The sequence below is a fragment of the Protopterus annectens genome, chromosome 3.part0, assembly GCF_019279795.1.
Source record: "Protopterus annectens isolate FY-2018-M chromosome 3.part0, PAN1.0, whole genome shotgun sequence".
In the NCBI taxonomy this organism is placed as follows: Eukaryota; Metazoa; Chordata; order Ceratodontiformes; family Protopteridae; genus Protopterus; species Protopterus annectens.
The window spans coordinates 1,248,906,799-1,248,934,440 of NC_056731.1; the positions used below are offsets into that span (position 1 = coordinate 1,248,906,799).

Here is a 27,642-nt window from a genome sequence, read left to right on the forward strand (position 1 = left end):
GTTAAATACATAATTAAACATTATAATAAAATCATTAAATAAACAGCCTCCAATTACACTCCATTTTTAACCCCTTAGGGGTTAAAGTATCATACTTCAAGATATATATATATATATATATATATATATATATATATATATTCCTTAAAAAGTAATTTATTTTAATGTCCACATTGTCATATTTTTTCCAGCACAGTACTCACTAAGCCTGCAAATCTACTGCCATGTACTTTATTAAAATGCTCAGCTGCCAAGCTCTCCTTTCTATTCCTAACAATGTCTCTTATGTGTTCAATCAACCTGACATTAAAAGTATTTTGCTCTCTCCCAAATAAAATGTATTATAAGAACATCTCAGGGCATAAACAATGGTCTTGCTACTGAAACACCACTCAGTGAGGCAGAGGAATTCTTGTCTACAGTAAGAGATCCATGCATCCAAACAGGCTAAGCCAGTGTCATGCTGGACATAGGTGCAAAGTTGAAAGACGACCCAAGGGTTTCTACAGCTTATGCTCCAGGAATGACATACGTATAGGTTTACTTCAGTAGAATGAAATACCACTTACCTGAAACCCATATAACCAAGATAAAAAGGCTGACAGCACGAGAACACCGATGTCCTGGAACACCGACTTACCACTCCAGGTAAGTAAACACTTGACCATCCTTAAAAACCAACAAAAACAAACCCACCAATGTGGGGGCTTTGCCCCCCACACCTCCCTAAGTAAATATACCAACTCCAAGATCCCACTACCACAGGATAAGGGTCCAAGCTCGACAAGATGGCCAAGCGTTTGCTTACCTGGAGTGGTGAGTTGGTGTTCCGGGATGTTGGTGTTCTCATGCTGTTGGCCTTTTCATCTCAGTTATCTGAATTTCAGGTAAGTGTATTTCGGCCTACTAATGTATGTAATTTCTCTTTATGTTGTGTTTTATTGTTGTAATCACAGGTTAGCCTGCAACTTGTACTATGGAGCTCCAGCTGCCTGATATCAGAGTATCTGTAGACTCTGATGATGATGGTGATGATAAAGAGGCGCAGTCTGATTTTGACACTGAGTTTGTGTCTCCTACATCCCCTGCCCAGAGTTTGGACACAGTCAGTATGTCTATCTATACCCATGACAAACAGCCATCTGAGATAGGATACATTGAGGGTGACACTACTGGTCAAGATAGTGTTGTTACTCAAGTTGCAGACCTGGTAGTTTCACCCATAGCCATTGTGAGGGTGAAGTACTACACAGAGGTGTCAGAAGAGGCATGCTTTCCACTCTTACACTAATGTTCGTGTAGGATCATAGTGTGTGATTTGCCTTTAAGAAGCATTCCAGTCAGTGGGCACATGCATATAAGTACTGAGCACGTGCAAGCAAGAGTGCCGTTTTCACTGAGTAGCTAGACTGATAACATGCATGTGTGCAGTAAGTTAGTTAGTTAGTCCATTTAATTTTAATGCTCCTGCCATCCATCCCGATGTGTTTTTATGTAATAAACTACTTAAACAAGCAGAACAAAAACAAAAACATAAACTGGTAAATCCACAAAAAAGGTGCTGAGGCTCTCAAACGAAACTCTTTCTTTATTCACAAATGAATGGTAAGCGCTTTCACCGGCTACAATACGCCAGCTTCTTCAGACCAAATTCAAACAGATTTAAAACAGTCCCCACTCGTTTTATATACTATAAAAGTACTCGGTTAGTAAGCTAATTAATTAATGACCTTACAAGCTGTCAAATTAAGACTTTTCTTAAAAAAATGGTACTTAAAAAAGCCATTATTTAAAAATATATATAGAATATTGAATGAACTAACTTCATAAGCCGAGTTATTGATATTAAGTAAGTAAAGTGCAAAATATGTGCAACATATATCTTATTGTCCATTTTATCCAGACATAAAATATCAGATGATGTATAAAAATGATTCATATGTAATACATTTATTTACATTTGCCTTCTTAAAATGAAAGCTCTAAATAGATGAATTTATAGTAGGTAAATAAGTTTTTATACCTGAATAATAGTTTAATAGTGATAGACATATTTATGCCTAGGATTAGATGATTTTTAAGGGCAATTTTAGGGCATATATATGGCATTTGGATATTATTTATTGGTCCATTCTTATTAGTAGGAACTGGTAATTTTATATATTTATATATGTGTATAAATAAATGTATTACATATAAATAATTTTTATACAATATCTGATATTTTATGTCTAGATAAAATGGACAATAAGATATATGTTGCACATATTTTGCACTTTACTTACTTAATATCAATAACTCGGCTTATGAAGTTGGTTCATTCAATATTCTATATATATTTTTAAATAATGGCTTTTTTAAGTACCATTTTTTTAAGAAAAGTCTTAATTTGACAGCTTGTAAGGTCATTAATTAATTAGCTTACTAATTGAGTACTTTTATAGTATATAAAACGAGTGGGGACTGTTTTAAATCTGTTTGAATTTGGTCTGAAGAAGCTGGCGTATTGTAGCCGGTGAAAGCGCTTACCATTCATTTGTGAATAAAGAAAGTTTGTTTGAGAGCCACAATGCCTTTTTTGTGTACTTAAACAAGCACCCAAGCCTCTTTGTCTTATTCAGATGTACAAGACAAGTGACATGGTGTCAGAATGTGATCCAAAGTCAGAACCATGAGGCAAGAGGTTAGAAATAGAGGAAAATACACAAGTGCATCGTCCTTACTGCTCCAACAACCTGAAAACAGGTCAGAAATCATTTCCAGGTACTAAAACTTGCTTAAATGATTTTTCATGCAACAAATATGAAATGAAGCATTCAGAATGCTCAAAGCAATTTTTGAATTAACCTAAATGTTCAAAACTGAGACATATCGATAAAAACATTCTGCAAATTATGAAAATGTTCTAAACAGTATCTCAACCGCATAAAATATATAAAAAAAATGACCACATTTTTCGCTATGTACTACTTTTTGTATAAACTAAAGCTATTTGAAGTATCCAAAGTGTGCAAATTGTTGGAAAGTGTGTGCAGTATTACAGTGCAGTTATTTTGTAAAGTATAGTCATTTCCAAGAGAATTTTGCAGAATACAGTATTTCAAAGAGTTTATTGTGCATTTAAATATTATTACAAATACCTGGTGTGTGTGCATGTTAGTACATAATTACAAAGGCCAAGAATGCATTGTATTTTACTATAATTTTTGGTCATGGCAGCAGGATTTTGTAGACTGCACTCCTTGTGTTTCATAACAATATTGCAGAAAATTGAAGAGTGTTTGAGCGGGAATACGATATTTTCTTATAGGCTGCATTTTCTGACAAAGACGCATGTACAAAGGCATTTTTTCTGCTTAATTTAGCTAGTTCAGAAGCCATTGAAAGAGAGTGTTTATTTGTTTATGCACCTGCTGTGTTTGTAGGGGAAGAGGAAGGCTGCCACATTGTGGTACTGGCTTAAACCCTGAATGCTTAAAGCAAATTTAGAGAAACGTGTAACCCCCAAACAAATATTACAATGGAAAGGAACTTAATAGATCAAAATCCTGGTGAAACCTTTGCAGCATATATAACTGACTTTAGAAATAAGGCTAAAGCATGCAGATTTGGCGATTTGAGAGATGAGTTGATAAAAGACAGACTGGTGTATGGTATTAATAATAGCACATTGAGAAGATTTTACTTAGAGACAGTGATTTAATGTTAAACAAGGCCATCGAGATTTGTCAGATGTACAAGCTTGCAGAAAAGCACACAAGTATGATTGCAAATGAGAAAAGCTTGCTTCCAGAACCTTTCAAAGCTGATGTAGATAGTATGCAGCATGAGGTTAAACAATACAGGCCTAAGGGCATGGACACAACAGCAAAACCCAGAGCAGCCTCAGTAAGGCCTAGGGGACATACAGCAAAGCATAGGGGTGACTCAGCAAAACCTATAGCTAGTCTCATAGTCAACTGTTGTAATTGTGGTGGCACCCATGAACCAAAATGAGAAAAGTGCTTAGCTTTTGGTCAGCAGTGCCATTCTTGCAATAAGTGGAATCATTTCAAAAGGTTTTGTAAATCAAATAAGGCACATTATTTCATTAAAAGAGAGCATCCAAAGAAGCAACTTGATCAAGTAGAACGCTGCAACCTTAATTTTTATGTTGATGATGTGACTGTGCTTGGCGAAACAGTCAATGCAGTAGATTTATGGGCAAAGAATTAAATATTTTGTACTGTTCAGATTAATGGGAGTCACATAGAGCTCAAAGTAGATATTGGTTCAAAGTGCAATGTTATGTCTGCAGAAACGTTTGCTAGAGTAAGAGCTGCAGAACAACTTGATTTGACAAAGTGTGTGAAGCTTGTTGCTTGTGATGGTGAAGAGATTTAAACCGAAGGCTCAGTGGTGCTTTCATGTTACTCTGCTGGGAACAGCTTTGACTTGCAGTTTTACATAGTCAAGAGGCACATGCAGTCATTATTAGGCCTCAGAGACAGTTTGAAAATGGGCCTGCTTTCATTTAATAAAGACGTCCGCCATGTAAGCTTGAATGAGAACAGTTAAAAGTTTGCCCAAACCATTTATTCTGAGTATGATGATATTTTTGCAAACACTGAAACTTCCAGTAGCTATGCAGAATAGAGTTAAGGCCAAGATAGACAGAATGGTGCAGCAAGGAGTAATTTGTCCAGTAGAAGAACCAGCTGAATGGGTATCTTCCATGGTAGTAGCTCATAAGAAAAGCTCAGATATCAGAGTATGTATTGATTCAAGAGACTTGAACAAAGCATTAAACAGACCTCATCATCCTATGTGCACAACTGAGAAGGTTGCTGACCTCATGCCAAATGCCACTGTTTTTTTGTCTTAGATGCAAAGAGTTAATTTTGGCAAATTTTGCTTGACCGAAAATCATAATTGCTAACCACATTCAGAATGCCATTCAGGAGGTACAGATTTATGAGAATACCATAAGCAATAAATTCTGCCAGTGAAGTCGTGCACTGTGTGATGGAACAACATTTTTCTGGCTATCCATATGCTATTACAGTAGATGATATTCCTGTAGGAGGCAATGATGAAGTCGAACATGATAGAAACCTCAAGAAAGTTCTGGAAGGAGCTCATAAAGTGAGTCTTAAGCTGAATCCTCAGAAGTGTAAATTCAGGCTATGAGAAGTTACTTATGTTGGTCATTTGTTTACCAGTTTAGGTTTACTACCAGATCCTTCCAAGCAAGCAGCAATTCTCGCGATGCCAGCTCCAGCCATTCTCCAAGCCTTACAATATATTTTTTTGGCGTGGTCAACTATTTAAGCAAGTTCCTTCCAGATTTAAGTCAATTTTCAGCACCATTAAGAGAGCTGACATGCAAAGATGTTACATGGCCTGGTCAAAACAACACCAAAGAAAATTTGATGTCCTGAAACAGAAAATTGCTAGTCCACCGTCTATACTACTATGATCTTCGTAAACCAGTTACTCTGTCCTGTGAAGCTTCTAAGTTTGGACTTGGTGCAGTCATTCTTCAAGACTGTTGACCAGTAGCCTATGCATTGAGAACTCTTACCCAAACCAAGATGCATTATGCCCAGATTGAGAAAAAACTCTTGGCAATTGTGTTTGCATGTTTGAAGTTTCACGATTATATTCATGGCTGACCTATCCAGATAGAAACTGAACACCAACCTCTAGTCACTATTTTGAGAAAGCCAATGCACATTGATCCTGCCAGACTGCAATGCATGAAGCTCAAATTGCAAAAATACAATTTCAATCTTGTTTACAGAAAAGGCAAACTTCTTTATCTTGCTGATACTTTATCTCGATTGCCCAGGAAAACCACAGAACAGTATGACAATGTGCAACCTGATTTGAAGTCATGGAAGTGAGACATTTTTCTTCCACATGTCTTAATGAGATTAGAACTCACACAGCTTCAGATCCAATTCTCCAGAAGCTCTTTATCAGTCAAGGATGGTTTTCAAAGCAATCTTATTTACCAGTATATATGCAGCAATATTTTCCCTACAGAGATGAGATTTTATCCGACAATGGTATCGTCATGAAGGGTCCAAAATTTATTGTTCCAAAATCCTTGCAGCAAGAGTACATTAAGATCTTGCATCATGGGCAGCCAGGAACTGATTCCACCAAAAGAAGGGCGAGAGGACTGGTATGTTGGCCTTCTATGTCAAAAGGTATTGAGAAAGTACTTTCATTTTGTTCTGCATGTAATAGTACAAACCACATCAACAAAAAGAACCACTTCATTTTAAGCCAGAATCCTGTACTACCTTGGTTGACAGTAGCCACAGATTTCTTTGAGTGGAATGATCAACATTACTTGGTGTTAGTAGACACTTATTCAAGTTAGTTCAGGATTGACCTACTTCCTAACCTAACATTGAATAGTGTCTTTAAGTTGAAGAGACATTTTTCTGTCCATGGTAGTCTGCTGAGAGTCATTTCTGAGAATGGCGCACTGTATCAAGTCAATAGTTCAATCAATTTGCTGAAATGTGGGACTTTATTCATATTACGAGTAGTCCTGAGTACCTACAGTGAAATGGATTGGCTGATATTGCAGTTCAAAGTACAAAATAGCTGTTAAAGAGAACCAAATGTGACTATCAATGTTTTTCTAAACTTGCTAAATCTCAGAAACATTCTTTGTGATGATCATCCAAAGACTTGTGTCGAAACAAATCAGAACAAAAACAGAAAAAAGCACCACTGGGATAAAGCAAAGCTGTAAAACATCCAAATATCCAAAAGAAAAAAAAAATAGCTTCACAGCACCAAGTATAAGAAATATAAAATGGTTTTAATATTCACATTTTTTCCATGACAGACAAAGCTTTTGGATAAAATTTTATCCGAAAGCTTTGTCTGTCGTGGAACACTGATGAAGGATTTTATCCAAAAGCTTTGCCTGTCGTGGAAAAAATTTGAATACTAAAACCATTTTATATTTCTTATACTTGGTGCTGTGAAAATGTATTTTTTTTTTTTGAGACAAATCAGAACATTACCAATCAGTAGCAATTTATTGGTTCCATGTGCTAAAAAACAACAAAACAGTAAAAGCCCAACTGCTGAAAAAGTATTTGTCCCAGAAGCCTAACTATGCTAAGACCATCAACTGCTCAGTCTATTGAAAGGAGAGATAGTAAGGATGTAGATGACAAAAGGTTTTGATTACATTGGATTTGTGAAAAGTTTGTGTGAAGAGCCTTGACTGTACATCATGGCATCACAAGGAATGGAATTTAGGTGGAATTGGAAACTTATATTACTGCTGTCTGTGCCAGTGTTACAGAATCTTGCCTGTAAAAAATACTCTAATTCTCACCTTTTTTTAATTTCTCCAAATCCTTTGGGTTTCTATTACCGTGATGGGAATAGACCCCAATCCTAAGTGAAAGTACGATTAAAGTTCATGAAATTAGTATTGTTTCAATCTTTGTCAGCCAGAAGTGCTCTTAACAGCACCCGCAATGTGCCCACTAATGATTCTTTCAGCAATTCGTATGGATTTACATGTATTGGTAGCATATTTAAAAATTACTGTAGATCAGTGGTGCACATCCTTTTTGTAGGAAGGGCCACTACACAAATTCTTAATGCATCTGTGAGCCACCTCAATACATAGTAAGTCATTACGAGTCAACAATACGTACAGATGACTGGCATTTTTACTTAAGACAGCAGTCATGAAATTGCCTGTTTTCTACATCAACTTTGCATTTAACTTTTTACTCTGGCTTGCAGCCATGACATATTACAAACTCTTGCAGAAGGTTACTACTGTTTACAGACTACAAGTTATAAACAACAAAGAATAGTTACTTCCTCAGCTAAAATTAGAGGTGTGCACAACTGCAGTAAATTAGTTAAGTAAGTACATTTGCATGACTGGATTAAGGTATAGCATTTTTTCACTTTTTTAAAAATTTTTGGTTACTATCTGAGGGCCGGATGGTGTTGCGTTGAGAGCCATATTTGGCCCCAGGGCCAGACATTGTGCACCACTGCTGTAGATTCTTTTTATAAGACCTGTTGCTCATACTACTATTGGAACAACAGTCTAATTCTCAGAGTGACTTGTCCAATGTTCCTATTCCAGAGGATATTCAGTCAGCAATCCCTGTTCCTGAGAACATTCTTGAAAGTCCTGAAGTAGAAAATTCCCCACTAACTGTCCTTGTTGCTAAAGCCAGCCCTCGCTATTACATTATGAGATCAGGTCACATTTCCAGATCTAGTTCTGGACATGACTGTTGTTTGTTTATTATTGTCTGTATAATTGCATGCCTATTCAAATGCCATTGTTAAAATATGAAACAGCTTAGTAAAGAAGGAGGGTGTAGATCAGAGTGTTTGATATACCTTTAGAAACATCCCAGTCAGTGGGCATGTGCATATAAGTACTGAGCATGTGCAAGCAAGAGTGCCATTTTGAGTGAGCAGCAGGAGTGATAGCATGCATATGTGTAGTAGTCAGTCAGTTAGTTCATTTAAGTTTAATGTTCCTGCCATCCATCCTGAAGTGTTTGTATGTAATAAACTACTTAAATGAACAACCAAGCCTTTTTGTCTTATTCAGATGTACAAGACGAGTGACAGTTGGTGTGTCAGTGGATGCCACCTAACATATGTGTAGGGCTGTCGTGTAGCACAGGCAAGTTTCACCAGAGCCTCAGAAGAGTTAGTCAGGGTATTGTATGTCATACATTCTGACATGCATGAATACCTGAACGATATGGGTACCTCCTTGGACCAGATGAAAGACACACTGGATCTTGCAGTGGCTGTAATGGAATGTCAGCTGGAGGAAGGTCAACATCCAAGTTTCCAGAGAGCTGTTACATCCTCAGATGTTAGCCAAGATGGCCATACCAAATCCCACTACCATCGTGGGTTTACTTCCACTGCACCACTGGTGATTTAAGTTTCCATACCCAGATGTGGTAGACCATGTGGTTGTGGTCATGGATGCATTCAGGATGAAACCTCTTCTAGTAGACATTGTTCACATTCAGGTAGCACCCCAACTTCTACCCATGGACATGGAACTAGCAGTGCAACTCCTAGCAGAGGTAGTTCACATGGTCTGGGTGGTGACATTGAATATTCCTCTACTATGCATGGTGCTCATCTTGTCCTGAATGCCAGTGCATAGTGCAAGTACAAGTGCTTTGATTGTGTTCCTGCCAACCCACACACTCTGAGACTCATCTTTGCCCTGCCATCTCACACACACACATGCACACACATGTATACATAAATTATTAATACTGGATGATTTACATCTGTACTAGTCATGGCAATATATGTTTGCTGTTAACTTCATTTCTCACTCACTCATTAAAAAAAAAAAAAAAAACCTTTGCTTTCAGGCAAACTGACAGTTGTTTGCTGCCTTATTAGATTATTTCTTGTTAAATGAAAGACAAGCTAGCATCAATAGAAAATGGCACATGGGATATGACAAAGTCACATTTGGAACACTAGACCACACTTTGCCTTATAATTTCTATATTATTTTGGTAGATAAGATTTTTATCTCTATTTCTTCTATGGTATACTTGCCATCTAATCTTATTCAAAGATGAGATAGGATGTTGATTTAATACTTTTGTGGTCTGCACATTCTAAGACTTACAGTGAAGGGGAACTGGGATTTTAATGATTTGACTCATGGTTTATTTTTTGAACAGCCAAAACACTAAATGCTTTAGATTACAGTTTTGCTTATGCGCTTTACAGTTCCATTAGTAACTTGTATTTCTTTGTCTTCTCTCAGGTTGCACATAGAGCTCAGCAAGAGAAAATGTGTAACAGCATTGCCAATATTGCTGCAGTATGGCTGTTTGCATTTATAATTTATGGGCCAGCTCTAATTTTTTGGGACTCTATCACTGGATATTCACAAGTACCTTCTGACCAGTGCTTTGCTGAATTTACATAAAGCTGGTACTTTTTAGTTTGCTTTTTAACTTGTAATTGTTTCATTCCCTTCTTCAGTGTGAGTTATTTCAATCTAAGCATATACTGGAATATCAGAAAACGAAGTAAAAATAAGCAAATTAAAGTAATTAATAAGATGCGACTAAGTTCTAAAAGGAAAAGAGAAAAAACAATTTTATCTTTTATAAAACTATGTAAGTTTTCATTAAAGGAAAACCTACCCTGTTCTTATGGGTCAAAAGATTCCACTACTAATACATGCTCTGATAGAGCCCTTGCAATGCAAAACATGGATGAAATCATTAATGATGCCAATAATGGGCACATCTCATCAACAGTGGATAAGCAGAAAACACCATCTCAAAACTCTGCATTAAGACTGTCAAAGGACAAAAAGATTGCAAAGTCCCTTGCTCTGCTTATTAGTATTTTTGGCATTTGCCAGGCACCATATACACTGTTTGCTATTATTAATTCAATAAACTGGAATGACAGTGAACTTTACTGGAGTTGGATCACAGGCTGGATTATGTGGATAAACTCTCTTGTAAATCCTCTTTTGTATCCATTATGCCATAACAGTTTCCGAAGAGCATTCTCCAAAATATTCAACCTTAAATAAGTTGATATACGATGCATACATTATGTATTGTATATATCCATGCATATCAGATATTCATAGCATTTATTAAGGATACAACACTGAATCATGAGAAGAGTATGTTTTTAAGGTGGGATTAAGTAGTCATTAAGACAAATGGAAGGCACATAGAGAAGAGACATGAAAATAGGTTTGGAGTAATTGTGTACAGGGGTCTTTTACTAGATTAAATAACTAGGGATTTGTGATGTTAACTCATTACATCCCAGTGACGTCTCCAGTTCCATCTGCAGTTAACTCCTACTGACACCTCTAGTCGTCAAATATTGCATGTTCATATTTGCATCAGTCATTCCAAAACCAAGCTATGTAAAAGGTTTTAAAATATTTCATCTGAAAGCTTACCCAGTAGCAAACTCAAGTGCGTTTATATTTGACCTCTGTCTAGTGCAGGTAGATAGATATTAACTGTTGTTTTTATATTAATTTATATTAGATATAATTTTCACATTTTTCTAAATATTTCGGCAATCAATTAACACAGGCAGACCCCCTTAGCCTCATACAAAAGATCTCAGCTAGATAAATAAAATACTGCTGAAAGTATGTGTGTAACTTGAGTGGTTGCTGAGATATTGGGTACTTTTCTGTTATTGGGGCGACACTTGGAATGAGCGTTTGATAATGGAAAACTACCATAAATTCATTTTAAATGTGAGGGCCAGTATGATCTGTTCAGTTTCTGTATTATTTTTGCATTTCTGATTTACCGTCCAAAATATATTTAAAAAGAGGGATAAAATAGTTAATTTGTTGAAGTGTTCTTTGGAGGATCGATATAAAATGCTCAATGATGTTTTTTTAGAATTCTGTGGTTACAAAATACAGACACAGTATCACATAGTTCTAGTATAGGTGTGTTCAGCCCATACAATCACATGTGTTTACTTGATCACATTTCCACCTTCTCTTTGACATCATACATACACTTTAAAAAAGAGTTTAAAATTGTGGAACCAGCACTGAGGAACTGACATTCCGCAATGAAGTAGCAAGTGTACGTGGACTACAAAATGAATAGGGATTCAAGGAAGTCCTTTTTTTAATGCAATTTGCAGCTCATAACTGCAGCTTTTGTTAATGAGAACTTGCATATTGTGATCACATTGTACATATACTTACGCATGTTAGTTTCGCAAGTCTTTTTAGTTTTAGTTTTACTTCTCATGTATCAATACACTGGCAGTCCATACCTCTCAACCTCTTGGTGCAAGAAATCTGGACAAAGTCATAAATAATGTGGGAGCAAAGGCCCCAAGATAGGGACAATTTTTGGTACTCACAACAGCAATTGCGAGCACAGGATAAGATTCCAAGCACTCATTACAAGCATTGCCCTGATAACGGAAAAATACCAAATATTGTAAGTTGTTTACAAAATATTACAAATGTAATAGTTACTGTGTTTACTTTGGCTTATAAATTTTGGTTAAAGACTAGGAATCTAAAGAATACTACCACTATAAAAATAGTTTGTGCTTAAGACTTTGCCATTAATACTTCTTTCATAACCCCCATGGCTCCAGAGATATGAGCACTGAAATGTGAGGGCATAATTTGATTCTGTTAGAAAGCTTAGGCTCCTCCCATTGGAAGTTACAGTGCAAACTTCCTGAGCTCCATTGAAGTGAATGAGTTAAAAAGAGAAGAATATTTAGTTAGACAGAAATAGTGTGAGGGCTAAAATTTTAAAGTTCAGATTAAGCATTACTGAAAGCAGCCTGCAACAGAAGTAATTCCAGTGTAGTTAATCTTGGGTCTATATCAGATAATCGAACTTTTAAAAGTTCCGACATTATATAGTCGAGACCATATGTTCGAACTCTTAAATGTTCGAAAATCAAATAACAAAAAAACAGGAAAAAACCTACCTGAAAGCTTAAGAAGGGATGCTAAACTCCCTGCACCCCCCACAAAGAGGGCTGCACCCCACCACATCCCTGAGATCACACTACAGTGCAGACAATGAAAAACTTCCATTGCCGCACTGTACGGGGATCTCCACTGAAATGTTCAAACTTTTAAAAGTTCAATCATATGGTGTCATGCATATGATGTTTGAACTTTTAAAAGTTCGACAACATGATAGGAACACATTAATCTTATATTTGTTTGTGAGCAATATATTTCAGAGTAAAAACAATGGAGCTGTTGAGCATTGGACAAACATAGCTTTTGAATAAATACTTCAGCTCTGGGTTCACAAAGGCAGAAAAAGAAGGTTCATTAAGTCTGAACACTACTCAAAACTATGATAAATAGGGCATCTGTCCTTTCACTGAAGAAAGTACCCTAATGAACAAAAAAATAAAGACATTTAAGGCAATTGGCAGTATGAGGTTCATCTTAGGGTTTTTTTCAGAAAAAGAAAAATAGAAATATAATTCACTGATATTTTTAATAATCTACAGAAATATGTAGGGTGCCTGAAGCATGGGCAATAGGAATATGTGTGTTCTGCGCACTGCTGGCATGTCAATTTAGCCTTCACAGAAGGAAATAAAAAGAAAAGAATTTCCAAAAAAAAAAAAAAACTATTAGAATATCTGGAAGACAATGGGCCTCTGTACATAGCAAGGATTTATAATAACAGTGACAGCCAATCTGATCTAGTAGCACAAATGTTCCTTGAATTTAGATAAAAATATTGCTTCATCGTATTATTATACCACATAAACATATTGTTTCATCATATTATTACACCACAGTCTTCTATCTTTTTTTATATCATCAATTTTTAAATTTTATGTTAGTATTTTTTCTTGATAGCTTTTTATTTCTTCATTTATACATTCTTTTTTCTCCTTTTCGTATTCTCATCATCTCCTACAACTTTTGTACTTATATTTAAACATTCTATTAAATTCTTATTCTCTTCATTTACCCACATGAATTCTCTATAGAAGTTTAAAGTAACAAAATAGCCAACTGGATTTAATAACTCCAATCCCTCTTAATTTTCACTTATACATGATGGGTTCCATAGATTTGGTCAACAGGAGGTTGGTCAACATCTATTTAACTGATGCCATCTGGTCGATTATACAGATAGCTGACAAGTGTGCTAGACAGTCAGTTCCCAGGTAAGGAAATATTCCCTTTCTCCAGGGATATTTCATTCTCAGAGTTAGCATATGTAGTTAGCAGAGAGGTGGGGTTGCAGCCCCCCAAGTTGGAGGTGCAGGGGGGGCTTGCATTCCTACAAAAGGCAATATTTCAAAGCTGCTTATACTGAGGTTTTTCCTTGGCACATATGTAGTATGTAGTTGAAGTTTTATTTTTTGACAAACACTGTTTTACCTTTAGGATGTCAATGTGCGTGTTAGTTGACCAGTTGATGGTAAATCTATACAACACATCTCTATTTCAGTGCGTTAAATCTTGAACCCCATGTGAAAGAAAACAATTGCACAATTTCATTTTCATATATTTCTGGGATAATATAAACATCTGGCATATTTTACTCTGTTTTTCCTATATTTATTGTATTCACCAGATAAACCTTCATCCACAATGCTAATCTATTCATCCTCTACAGCAGATGTATTCCTCTCATTTCTTTTATCAACACATCCCATTGCATCACCGCTACATCATTTTTCCCAAATTTTATTCCTAGCAATGACATTTCATTCATTGAAAAATTCACACTCCCTGTTTTCACCACATCATCAAAACCCTTAGTTTAATCTTTATTCGAGATAATTTTCATTTCCTTCAGATATCAGTTCAGACAAACCTGCACCTTCCTCATCGATATTTTTTTCTTAGCAACTACAACTATATCTGCATATGTCAGAACTACTGCAATCACAAGCAACTTTTGCATCACATATGTAGCAACACTGTTGCTTTCATTTCCATTGCAAACAATATTCTATTTATGGGACATCCTTGTCTTATACCACACTTCATGCATACTATTTTACTCAGTCATCCATTCACTAACACTGTTACTCTTTTATTTTGATATGTTGACATATACATTCTCCTACTTCTATTGCCTATCCCATACCTCTACATAACATCCCACAAAGGATCATGTGCCACTGTATCAAATGTCCTATTAACACCTATTGTAATTTTCATGCCCTCCCTTTTGCTTATGTCATCCACAATTTCTCTCACAACAAATAACAGCTCATGACATCCCGCCACTCTTATACCAAATATACATTCTTCCATATTCTCCATTATCCTTTCTTCCATTCTTCTCAGTATTATTCTCATAAAAATGTTAAAAATCTGTGTTACTTAGTGTGATGAGTCTCCACTTTATTTTGTTCTTCTCATCTTTTTTCCATATAAATTTTAATATTCCACTATATAACTCTCCATAACAAACCAATCCTTCAACCATTCATTCAGTATATTTAGAAAATATTCTGTGCCAATCCATTAATTTCTTGTATATTTCATATTATATACCATTTGAGCCTGATACTGAGCTAACATTTACTTTCCTAAGTACTTCATCCAATTCACTAACACCAATTTCTTTTTCAATTCTTCCTTTGACTTATTCTGTTTTTTTTCCATTCTATGTTATTGTCCATCTTTTTATTCTTATACAGGTTTTCCACATGTTGAACTACAGTGCTCATAATTTGCTTTTGTGTTTTTTACTTATGTTTTTAGATTTTTCATTTCCCCTCCACCTTTCCTATTTTACCCAAATATGCAGATATTTCATCCCTTCTCCCTTGGAAACAATATCTCTGCCTAACGAGTAATGCCTTTTTTCTCTCAAATTCTTTATATATTTATTTTTTCAATATCATAATACTCTCTTGTATTATTCTTTAAATTATTTCATATATTTCTATAAATGTTCCCATAGTTCACTTTCTCTTCCTTTCTTACATCATCCCCTCATTAAAAAAAAAAAGTTTTATATCCTTTTTAAATTCAATCCACCATTCCGACCAGTTTTTATAGAAGTAATTAATGGTTATGTGATCCTTCCATAACTGCAATACTCCCCACTCTACAATTTCATCATATAATTTCTCAACTAGTCTTTTAATTCCCTTTGTCAGTATACTGCCTTTCTTCCATCACTTCCATCCATGTTGCAAAATGGTCTAAAAAACCTATGACAACTGTATAATCATCTGCTACTCCTACCAAGTCTTCCAATAATACAAAACAATCAGTTTTAGATTGAAGTTCCCCCCTTGTATAAATCCTTTGAATTTTGTTTCACACAGCTAATGTACCACATTTTATCACTTCCTGCTTTTTTACATATTTCTCTTTCTTTTCACATCTTCCGCTAATATCACAATTAATGTCCCCTGCAATTATAATTTTCATGTTAACTACCACAATGTGTAATATTTGATAAAACAGACACTCTATCTTTCTTTTCTAGTTACATATGCATAAAATGCTATATTTTTATAAACATGTTCTTTGCACCTCACATCTACATTTAAGCTTACTATTCTTATCAACATTAAAATCTACTATTTTCTCTTTGTTTTTGCATAACACAGCCACTCCAGAAAAACTTTCATTCCTAAGTTCCATATTGTATTTTCAGTCTTTCTTCACTTAGGAGTCGATATCCTCTAAGACTACCATCCACGTCACATTTAGCACACCCTTTCAGCATCCCTATTCTTCTTACAATGTTAATAATACTGTTCACATTTACTGAAAGTAACCTAAGATTGTTGCTTTTCCTTCTTTTTAAGTTTAGAAGAATTATTTTTACATTTTATTTTCATTTTCTTATTTTTAATATTTCCCTAACTGAGTGTCTTTCCATGGTTTATGTACAAATAATACTTGATCCTCAGAATCAGATTTTTCGCTGCCTAGAACTTCAAAACATTTTTAGTGTCATTCCCTTCTCTTGACATCACTGCCTGAAGGCACTTTCTCTCCTCATTTCTCCCCTCCATATATTTTCTTCTACAGTTTCTTCTTTACCAGGTTCAACATCTATCCTGAGCTCTCATTGTCCTTCCTCTTGCATGCTTTAATTCCTTTCTATTTCCATTTTATTGTATACTGTTTATTCTTGACAATCCATCCAAAAGTCTCCATTTTATATACAATCTGCATTTAGGCACATACCTTCTTGCTGTATGTCCTTTTTCTCCACAATGGTTATATTGTGCCTTGTCACAATCATTAATCAAACGAGAAGACTCCCCACAAAAGAAACATGATATATGCTGGCCAGCATATATTAATGTCTGTTACCAACAATGAAAATAACTCTTGGCAACTGTTTTACCATGTTTTTTTTTTTCACATTTCAAAACCGCTTCTAGCCTCCATCCTTCATTCCATAAGTTTTTCTCACCTTTAACTTTTACAATGTTATCACCAGGTTCACACAAACCCTGCGTGCATTTTTAACATCCTCTTCTTCCTGTTCATCAGTTCTAAACTGCAAAGTAACATTTTTAATAGTTAAGTTATGATCAGAAAACAAATAATTGTTCCACAGATAAATATATTTGTTTTTGTTACACAGTTCCAAAAATGTCATCATCAGTTCACCCTTTTCAAATGTAAAGTCACAAAATGTCTGTGTCCTAATATGTATTAAAAAACAGATTTTTTGAGCTTTAAAACCCAAACCAGTTACCACATTGTCCCATTCATACTGTCGATTACTGTATCATTTTTTTGTTCTTAGCGCCTCCCCAATTCTACTTCACGCCCCTGCCTGACTGCCAGTAACCATTTCCTCTTAGCTCCTTTCCTATCCTACTTAGATACTATCCCTCCTCTTATTTTCCTCACCTCTACTGACTATACTGCCTCACTGCCCTCTATCACTACTGTTATTCTTCCCCTTCTCTCTTTCATAGCACCACCTTATTATTACTACTACTATTCAAAAACCTCACCTTCTTCTCTGTATCTCCTTTTCTCATTACTAACCTATAAATACTATCCTTTTACCTCATATATTTTCCCTAAATACTGTAGCTAATCTATTCCCCTTCCTCTATATCATCATTTCACCTAACTATTTGTAGTTATAAACTGATTTGTAAGCTAACTTGTCTGTTCTCAATGTGCAGTCTATTTACTTGTCCTATAATTTATTTTATCAATTTTGAAACTAAATTGTATTTGCTAACTCTTATTTTATATAATTGTATTACCCTGCTAACTGATGCAGCTAACTTGTTCTCTGTATACTTATCTAATTGTTTTAGATATTTGGAGCTTTGCTCCATGGGCCTCCACTGAAAATGGACATCTACCCAGTCAAACTTTTCCCAATCAACAAATGTCAAATAAATTAATAATTCTCACAGTCAGTCTTCTTACAATTTTACTTACAGTTTTTTTATTCTCCATGTTTTGCCTGTTGCCACTGTTGCATAAGTTTTAGTTAAGTCTGCTGCCATAAACCCAGACACTTTCTCAGTTTGTTGCTGCTTTCCACTTTTACTTTCTGTCACTGCAAGATAAGTTTTAACTACTGCATTCTCAGTTGCCATATTCTAGTTCCTTTTCCACATTACCATCCTCAGTACTTCCAAAAAAAAAATCATTAGGCCATCTTACCACCTGAAACAGCAGAACTGTCACCTGGACTGTCCTGCTTGATTGTTTTTAACAGAACATCATCTGCAAGCATTCCTGATGCCAGTCCTGTTATCTGTTCTATTCCAATAGACATGATTGCTTCTTCATTGAAACAGTTAAATGCTGTTCATTTGAAACATCCCATCACAATCTTTCAATAGCAAAGAACCATCACTGAAACACAGCTTACTAATATTCAGGTCCAAAAAAGATTCTAAATGTTGAATAAAATGAGTTTATTACGTGAGTGCTTTTGCAAACCAGTCACTTCTTCAGGCAATATTAAAAACATTTCACTTTCACATTAAATAATAAACGAAAATATGAACAGACCAAATCAGGAATAAAAAACAATCAAAGTATATTCAGTTAACATGTTTCTTACCACACCTCAGCCTGTGCTTCTTCAGCACTGGTTTGAAAGATAGGTAATCATTCAAACCACTTCCTTGATGTGAATTAAGTGTGAAATTCCATCTTAATTCCCGGTGTTCAGTTTTATTAGCCATATCTTCCATACGCTCATTTTCATATAAAATATTTATAGCCATAAAACTAAATTGATGGCTGTCTCCTGCTGTTAACATATGTTTGGCAATAGCATAATGAGCTTATGCCCCTTGTGGGCACAATATAAATGATTGCATATTCTCTCTTTCAGCTTTCTATTTGTTTTCCCTATATAGAATGCATGATACTGCATGCATTGTGCCAAATAAACTAAATTCCTGCTGCTGCAATCAGCATGAAGTCTAAAACTAAAGATCCTACCTGTATCTGGATGTTTAAACTGACCAATCATATTTATATAAGCACAGTCTGAACAATTATAACATTTCGCTGTATCCTCTTTAAATTTATTAGCAGGCTGATCCCTAACTTCATGACCCTTAGGATAGCATAATAGTCTCTTTAAAGAGACATTGTTCTTATAATAAAACCTAGGTCGCTCCCCTATAAAGTTACATAGATGTGAATCTGTATTTAAAATATTCCAATTCTTACTAATAATCTGTTTTATGGCTCTGGAATCTGAGCTATAAACCATTGGAACACATACTTCATCCTTTAATTTCTTATCTCTAGAACTCATATTACCCAGTTGACTTGAGAAATATGGCCTCCCAGTACTCTGTCATTCTAATCTAGCCCTGGATATAGCATCCGCTATCTCACAAGATGGATAGCATCTATTTTTAAAACATTTCACTAAGTCTATTGTGTCTTTAAAAAAAATCATGTTCCTTAACATCCAATCACAAAGTCCTATGAAAGTCCACTAACCATGTTATTAAAAATATGGTTCGGATGCATACTTAACCTATGTAACAGAGAAAATTTGTGACATCCTTTTCTAAACAACTTTGTGTATAACATTCCATTATTATCCTTACAAATTCTGATATCCAAAAAATCTATCTCCCTCTCAGAGCATTAATGGGTAAAAGATAGGAAGGGTAAACTATGTTTGATGTATTCCAAAAACTGCTTCAGCTTATCACAAGTTCCTTTCCATAAAACAAAAATATCATCAACAAAACGATAATATAAAATAATATCAGAACTGAAGCAAGATGTAAAAACTATATCTGTTTCCCATTATCCCATGACCATGTTGGCGTAGCTATTGATACAAGATGTGCCCATAGCTATGCCAGCACATTGAAGATAATACTATCAAACACAAAGATGTTATAGTCAAGAATACGTTCCATCAGTTGGCCCAACAAATTTATTAAAGATATAGGGCAGGATTCATGATGGCTTGCACGGAGTCTAAGAGCCGTGTAAGACTCCATGCAGCCATCGCAATCCAGGAACAGCCCGAAATCCCATGTAAGAGAAAGCTAAAACGACTTTTACACGGGCAGGGCGTGGATATGCTAATCACCCCACTTGCAGGCGAAAGGCATGCAAATGAGGTAGATTAGCGATCCACAAAGCTCAAACCAGCCCGTGTAAGAGTCGTGTTAGCTGTAGAAATGTACTCAGTTGACAACTGAGTACGTTTCTGCAAATAACGCAATGGAGCCATGTCAGCTCCAAATAAAGGGTGCATATGTGTCAGGCAGCATGCCAATTGCCAAATATGTGGCCATTGGCAAGGTACCCCGATGCAAATATGAGAATTTATTTTTTTTTTCGGTGATCGACAATGTTTAAACGTAGTGCAGCCTCGCGCAAATGGGCTGCTCTACATAAAATATAAAAAGTAAGGTTATAAACCCACAAATGTGGGTTTTATGCAATGCATGGATATACAATGCAGGGACCAGCAGACCAAAAACAACATTGCCACCGTTTAGTGGTTGTTAAGGGGGGAAGCAGAGTCTAAGACATGTAACTAAGCATTAGTAGGCAATACTATGTAAATGAGTGTTAGGATACTGAATCCCACTGTCACATAGCAAATGAGCACATTCTGAATAGTGTAAGAGTTATATAAGGGGGAGGAACAGAGTAGGAGATAGGTGACAACACAGGGGGGAATGGCAGAAAGAAATGCAGTTCATTTGAGGTCCGTGTTTCGTGACAGATGTCAGACGCATATCATGGAAAGAGGAGTGCCACAAGATAAGCATGGGAAAGTCAAGAAATGGAAGGTGTACACTGTTGCCAACACAAAAGTTTCTTGCTGGGCATGTATGCGCATGGAATACTGCTGGAGCTAGCAGGTGAAAACAATTAGAAGCAGGCAATTACACAGGCAGAATACTAGCCCAGCCCAGCACTTAAAAGTCTGCAAACAGCAGTGCAGTATGATTCTCTCAAGAGACACTGCAAGACAGGAGTAAGCTATTAGAAGTGAAAACTGAAAAAGCTTCACTAAGACCAAAAACGCTAGGGGCTGCCATAGCTGTCATAAGGAGACATAGGCGACTTGCTAAGGGTGGTGACAATGCAAATGCTGCCAGACAACCCACAGTGAGGAGATGGAGAAGAGTGTACAGGCCCAGGGTCACCTACCAGGGGTTACATGAGCTGGAGATAGTGGAGTGCTATAGAGTGGACAGAGACCTCCTGCAGCAAATTGTTGAGCTGTGCAGGCCATGCCTCACAGACAGAACCAACAGAGGGGAACCCATCCCAGTGGAAACCAAGGTATGTGTTGGTTAAGAATACTAGCTAAAGGTACCTTCCAGAGACAAACTGGTGATATGATGGGGATCTCACAGGCATCAGCATCCAGGGTACTGCACCAGTTCCTGGATGCCATGACAGCACATGTCGGAGATCATGTATATTTCCCCAATTCCCGTGAGGCATTGGCCAGCAATATGCATCTCTTCCAGCAAATAGCGGAATACCCTGAGGTAGTGGGTGAAATAGACTGCACGCATATACGCATCAAAGCACCAGCTGGTGAGCGGGGTAGGGCCTACATCAACCACAATGGCTACCCCTCCATCAACTGCCAGGTCATGTGTGATGCCCAGGGCATAATAATGAATGTGTGTGCTGGCTGCCCTGGAAGCTACCATTATTCCCATATCTGGCATCTGGCGCAGCTGTACCAGACATTTGCCAGTGGGGACATCCCACATGGTCATTTAGTAGGGGATGCTGGATATACACTGTAGCCATGGCTGATGACACCCATCAGAAATGCACACACACCTGAACAGGAACGCCATAATGAGGCACATGCACAAACACGAAATATAATCGAGCGTGTGTTCAGGCTGCTCAAGTCACGGTTCTGGTGCCTGGACACATCTGGTGGAGCCTTGCAGTACTCACCAACTACATGTACCCAAATTGTCATGGTATGTGCTATGCTACATAATATGATTCTGCGAAAACAGCTGCAGCAGGATCAGCATAGGGCTGGGCCAAACAGCCCCCACCATTGCCAAGTCAATCACAGGTAGAGCGTGACTCAGAGGAGGAACAACCTGAGCCTGCCCCAGTAGGCAGAAGGAGGCGTGCTCAGTATGCCTTGGCAAAGCGGCAATGCATAGCACATACACTGGCTCAGTAGGGACCCTGGAAATGATGCCTCTCTCCGACTCACACATATAGTAAAAGGGATGCCTAAGTTGACACAACCTGCTTTAAAACATGTACAGGGAGTGTAGTATGTGCATCCAACATAGGCAGCCCTGCAGCACCTCCTGAGGCATGATTGCCATGTGTTAAGCAATGTAACACCATGTAGTATATGCAAACTTGATGACCCTGACTAACATCCTACCCTCACCAAGCATGATGTCACAATATGAAGATGAGACTATCAATTGCAATAATTGGCTGAAATATTGCTGTTAGTCAAAGGGGATCCAATGCGTGCCAGCCTGGGATGACATGCTGAGCACAACATGATGCTCCACCTGCTAGGGGTGGTGTGCACCTATCAGTCCTGGCCTTATGGATACTGGCAAAGGCTGTTGTTACCCCCAGCGTGCTGTGAATAGGTAAGGCCCAAAACACAAACCCACCTCCATAGGTATCACAAGGGATAAGAACCTAGATGTAATGCTACCCAATGCCAGAAGTCTAAACAGCAAGATGCATGCAGTCTAAACTCCCATCAGCATGGAGAATGTTGATATCTGTTCTGTAACAGAAAACTGGGTCAAGGCTCACAACAGCACCCTAACATTACCAGGTTACACCTCATACTGTGCTTTACAGCCCCAAAACATGGAACAAGCTACAAAAGGAGGGTGACTAGCAATAATTGTCAAGGATAACCACACCCCCATGTTGGTACCACAACAGGAAGCAGCATGGACTAGCCATGGTCAAGTAACAGTGGCTAAAACTGCCTCCCGGTTTATAGCCTTCTACAGACTACCGTCCTAACACCAGGAACTGCACTTGTCCTATGTTGGAATACATGAATATATCAAGCTCTCCAAACTACATTATATTGGGTGACTGAAAATACCCAAACATAGACTGGGAGCATTATTCTAGCTCCAACACCCTAGGACAAAGGTTCCTAGAATCCATAAACCAAAATGCTCAGGAACAATGTACAACTCCCACAAGAGGGGTAAACATACTGGATGTGATAATCAGCAACATGGGTACTGTATGGCCAGATGAGAAGTGTATCCCTCACTGGTAAGATCAGACCATAGAGTAATCAAACAGTCCCTGGCCAGAAAACCACAGTGAAAAACATGTGTAAAGCAAATGTTGCACTCCTCCAAACTGATGTGGAATCCAGTAAAGGCCCTGTGCCTGTGCAAAATATGGGCCACACCTCAGAACCCGTTATACATGCATTCCATGAACACTGCCAGGAATGCATGGATTATGCAATCCCAAATAAAACCAAGACACAATGCCATACACGCAGGCATCTGGCATGGTGGACCCCAGCCATTACCAAACCATGCAAGAGAATGAGGAAGCTACTACATGATAGAGCAAACCTAAAAAGGGAAGTTATCTCTGATCAGTATTATGGCAATAAAATATGTCCACTCATACAGTCCACTAAGGCCAGCTACAACAAGTTGAATCTGAATCTTGAGGCAATGTTACACCTGCCCCATGTACACAGACAACTCTCTCCTCCCCCCAAGAAATACAAATATATGCGAGAGATGCAACCATTTATCCAAACTGGTGGCTGAGCTCTCTCAACTCAGTACTGTCAAAACTAGTCAGGAGGAGAAGGTAACCACACACACCACAAACCCAGTCTCACATAGACCTATCACAACTGCAAACCAAAGACATAAACATAGAAAAACATTCCTGGAGGCTCTAATTACAAACACACCGCATCAACAGAGGCCTCCAAAGCAGACACCCAAGCAACCACTACCTCCAAACATAGCACATGCAACACATAGTACACAAAGCTGGTGTGCCAAACAGTCACAGGCCAGAAGGAGAAACAACATGCCTGATACAGTTGTAATAGGTGACTCCATAGTCAGACACACTGCTGACCCGCTCACCAGACTGAACAAGGGAAAGGGTACTGTAAGCTGCCTGTAAGCTGCTACAATACGCCACATAACACAAGCACGCAGGTCACCCCAAAGCAAGTACAAATATGATGCAGTCATTGTCCATGCTGGTGTGAATGATCTGAGACATACCTCCCCGGACTACATGAAAAAAGACATAGATGAGCTCTCCGATTTTGGGCAGCATCCTACTTTCACCAAGAATGATGCCACAGTACAAACACAGAATGATCAGCTCTAACAAGTGGCACAATTACTGGTGTCATTCCAAGGGGATCCAATGTCTGTCCACTTGGGATGTCATGCTTGACAAGCCATGCGGCTTTGCCAGGGATGGCTTGCACTTGTCACCCCTGGGCTTCTGGATATTGGCTAAGGCTCTTGCCACCTCCATAGAACCTTTTGTAGGCAAGGCTGAAAAGACTAACTCACCTCCCTAGAAAACATAAGTGGAAAGAAACATAAGGGTAATACTGCCCAATGCCAGATGTCTAAACCTCAAGATGCATGCTCCCAAGGCCCTCCCCAGTATGGAGAACATCGATGTCTGTGCAGTGACAGAAACCTGCAGCAAGGCTCCTGAGAGCACACTAGCACTACCAAGTTATACCTCATATCATGCGTCTTGGCCCCAAAACCTGGTGCAAACCATAAAATGAGGGGGAGTATCCATATTCAGCAAAGATACCCACACGTCCAGGTAACTGACAATGCACGAAGCATCGGAGACCACACATGTGCAACTAGCCATAGGAGAAACTGCTGTACAGTCTGTAGCATGCTACAGACCACAGTTTCACACACAGGAACCCCACTCAGCCTTCCTGAAGACACTGGACAGTATGAATGTCTCACCAAATACCAAACAAGGTACTCACAAATAACCACATAGGTGGTAATCCATTACGATTACGTATGGAAGGAGTAATCAGGGACCTAGGGACACAAGTGGATAGTAACCTGTCATGTGACACTCACATTGCCAACGTGGCTAGGAAGACCTTCTATATTGGCCACCTTATCATGAAAGGAATCACATCTATGTCAACAGAGGTCATTATGCCCCTATACTGTTCTCTTATCAGGCCCATAATTTAGTACAATGCCTCATTTGGGATGTATCTCACCCGACACCTGCAGCAGATAGAAAGACCTCAAAGGTACCTCACCAAGAGGATAAAGGGTCTCAAATATATGACATATGCTGCCTGGCTGTAGACACCCCAAATGTATGCAGTCACATACTGCCTATGCAGAGGCGTTGTATGTCTGTTGTACGCCTGTTGTACAAGGCCATGTCCAACACAGGATTAATGGACATGCTCCACCCCAGAAAACCCAAATCCATCAGAGCTGTGAGAGCGAGAGATGTCAACCTCAACACACAATGAAATAGGATGTGCTGGAGGGACAGATACATAACCCAGAGGCTCCCTACACCCCGGAACGGAATCCCACTCCATGTTAGGCAGAGCCCCTCACTGACTCTCTTCAACAGGAATCTTGCCAAGTGGATGGGTGATCGTACATGTACACTGGGGGTCTTCACTGTGTCACGTCTAGACGGAGGTACAGTAAAGTAAATCCTAAATGGCCATAATATTCACATAGCAAGGGGTGGCAAAAGCCACACACAGTCTGCTAGGCTTATAAATGCCCTAGGGCAGATAGCCTAGTATGAACCTATGAACCTATGAAGATACAAATTGTACAGGACACTAAGGATAATCACAAGGCTTTCTTAACTGATGATAGGAACCTTGTTGGGAATTCACAGATATGCTCTGAATCACTCAAATAATACAAACAATGTACCAAACACACACACATTGCCAACTTCCAACCTGACAGGTTCAGTGCAAACCCCCCCCCAAATGCCAAATATCTATCCCAGTAGAGTGCTGGCCCCCTGACATTGCAGATGCTGAGATAACAGCCAGCATCTACAAAGCAAAACACACAGCATCAATGGTACGAGATGGTGTCCTGGGCTGAGTCCAACATGGACTCCAAGAAGAATGGAATGCCATATAACACTACTGCTCAATGTCAGCCTTACCACAGGATATGTACCCAAAGAGAAGTGTACAACAACAGTGGTCCTTCTCCACAAAGGTGTTGCCTGAATGGATACTGCAAACTACCACCCCAGAATCCTGACAAGCTTGGTCTGCAAAGCTATGGAAAGGATCAGCATGTACCTCAGACATAAAGATATTGGGGACCTACTGACACTGGACCCTACCCAGTGTGGCTTTCTTAAGTGCAGATCCAGCCCCTTAAACATGATTGACTCATTTGAAACAGTCATTAAGGCCATTGATGAGGGGAATGTGGTCCACACAGCCTAGCTGGACCTTGCAAAAGGCTTCCATACAATACCCCACGTGTTCATTATAGATAAGCTCACCAGCTTAAATATAAACCCCTATGTCAGTAGAGGGGTTGCAAACCAGCCCAAGGACAGAACTGACATGGTCAGAAATGCTGCAGCCATGTCAGACTACAAACCAGATACAACTAGCATCCCACAAGGCTCGGTCCTGGGACGTCCCCTTCCTTGTTTGGTATATATGTCCCATAGGTACAGGCCAACATGGAAGGACTGTGTCTGAACAAGTTTGCAGAGGACTACAAACTGGCCACCATGTCTGACCCTCCAGCTGACACAAGCATCCCACAAAAGGGCCACATAGAAACAGACAACTGGTGCCATAGCCATGTCAGCAAGCTAATTGCAGAAAAGTGTATAGTCATCCCCTGTGGATATACAGTAAGTGCCCACCAATTACCACATAGGTGTTAACCCATTAAGTACTGAAGAAGTAATAAGAGACCTGGGGACACAAGTTGATAGATATCTTGCATTGGACAAGCATGTGGCTGTAGTGGTTACAGAAACATACCATATACCCACCTAATCATGAAGGTAGTCAGATCTAGATCAGGGGAGGTCATTGTGGCTCTGCAGTCATCCTTCATCAGCCTCACAATTGAGTACAATGGCCCCTGTGGGATGTACCTCAGCAGACACCTCCATCAACTGGAAAGACCCCAAAAGTACCTCACCAGGAGTATCAAAGAGCTCAAACAGATGCCATGTGTTGGCTGATTAAACAAACTGCAGCCTCACAATTGAGTACTATGGCACCTGTGGGATGTACCATAGCAGATACCTGCAGCAACTGGAATGACCACACAAATACTCCACTAGGAGGATTGCAGAGCTGTAACAGATGCCATGTGTCGCCTGAGTAAAGTAACTGCAGCTCCACACAGTGCCATACTGCCTGGCTGGAGGTGAACTGTGCCTGATGTTTAGAGCCATGACCAACCTGGTATCAATGGATGTTTGGTACCATGTAAACACTGAATGCTGGTGACATATGCAGCTGACAGGCCTGAACCCCAGCACAGACATAAACAGGACATGCTGTACTGATTGGTCCACAACCCAGAAGCTCACTCCACTCATGACTAAACTCCCACTACAGGATATCCAGGGAGTCCCTCAGTGACTGTCAT

At 38.4% G+C, this 27,642-nt stretch overlaps 1 protein-coding gene across 1 annotated transcript in view; it reads left to right on the top strand.

The window, feature by feature from the left end:
* Window positions 1–10,588, top strand: part of LOC122797037 (histamine H3 receptor-like) — a 475,949-nt gene extending 465,361 nt beyond the window's left edge. Inside the window, 1 exon segment of the mRNA XM_044065811.1 lies at window positions 9,803–10,588. Coding sequence (XP_043921746.1) covers window positions 9,803–10,588 — 786 coding nt within the window.
* The last annotated feature ends 17,054 nt before the right edge of the window (window positions 10,589–27,642 follow it).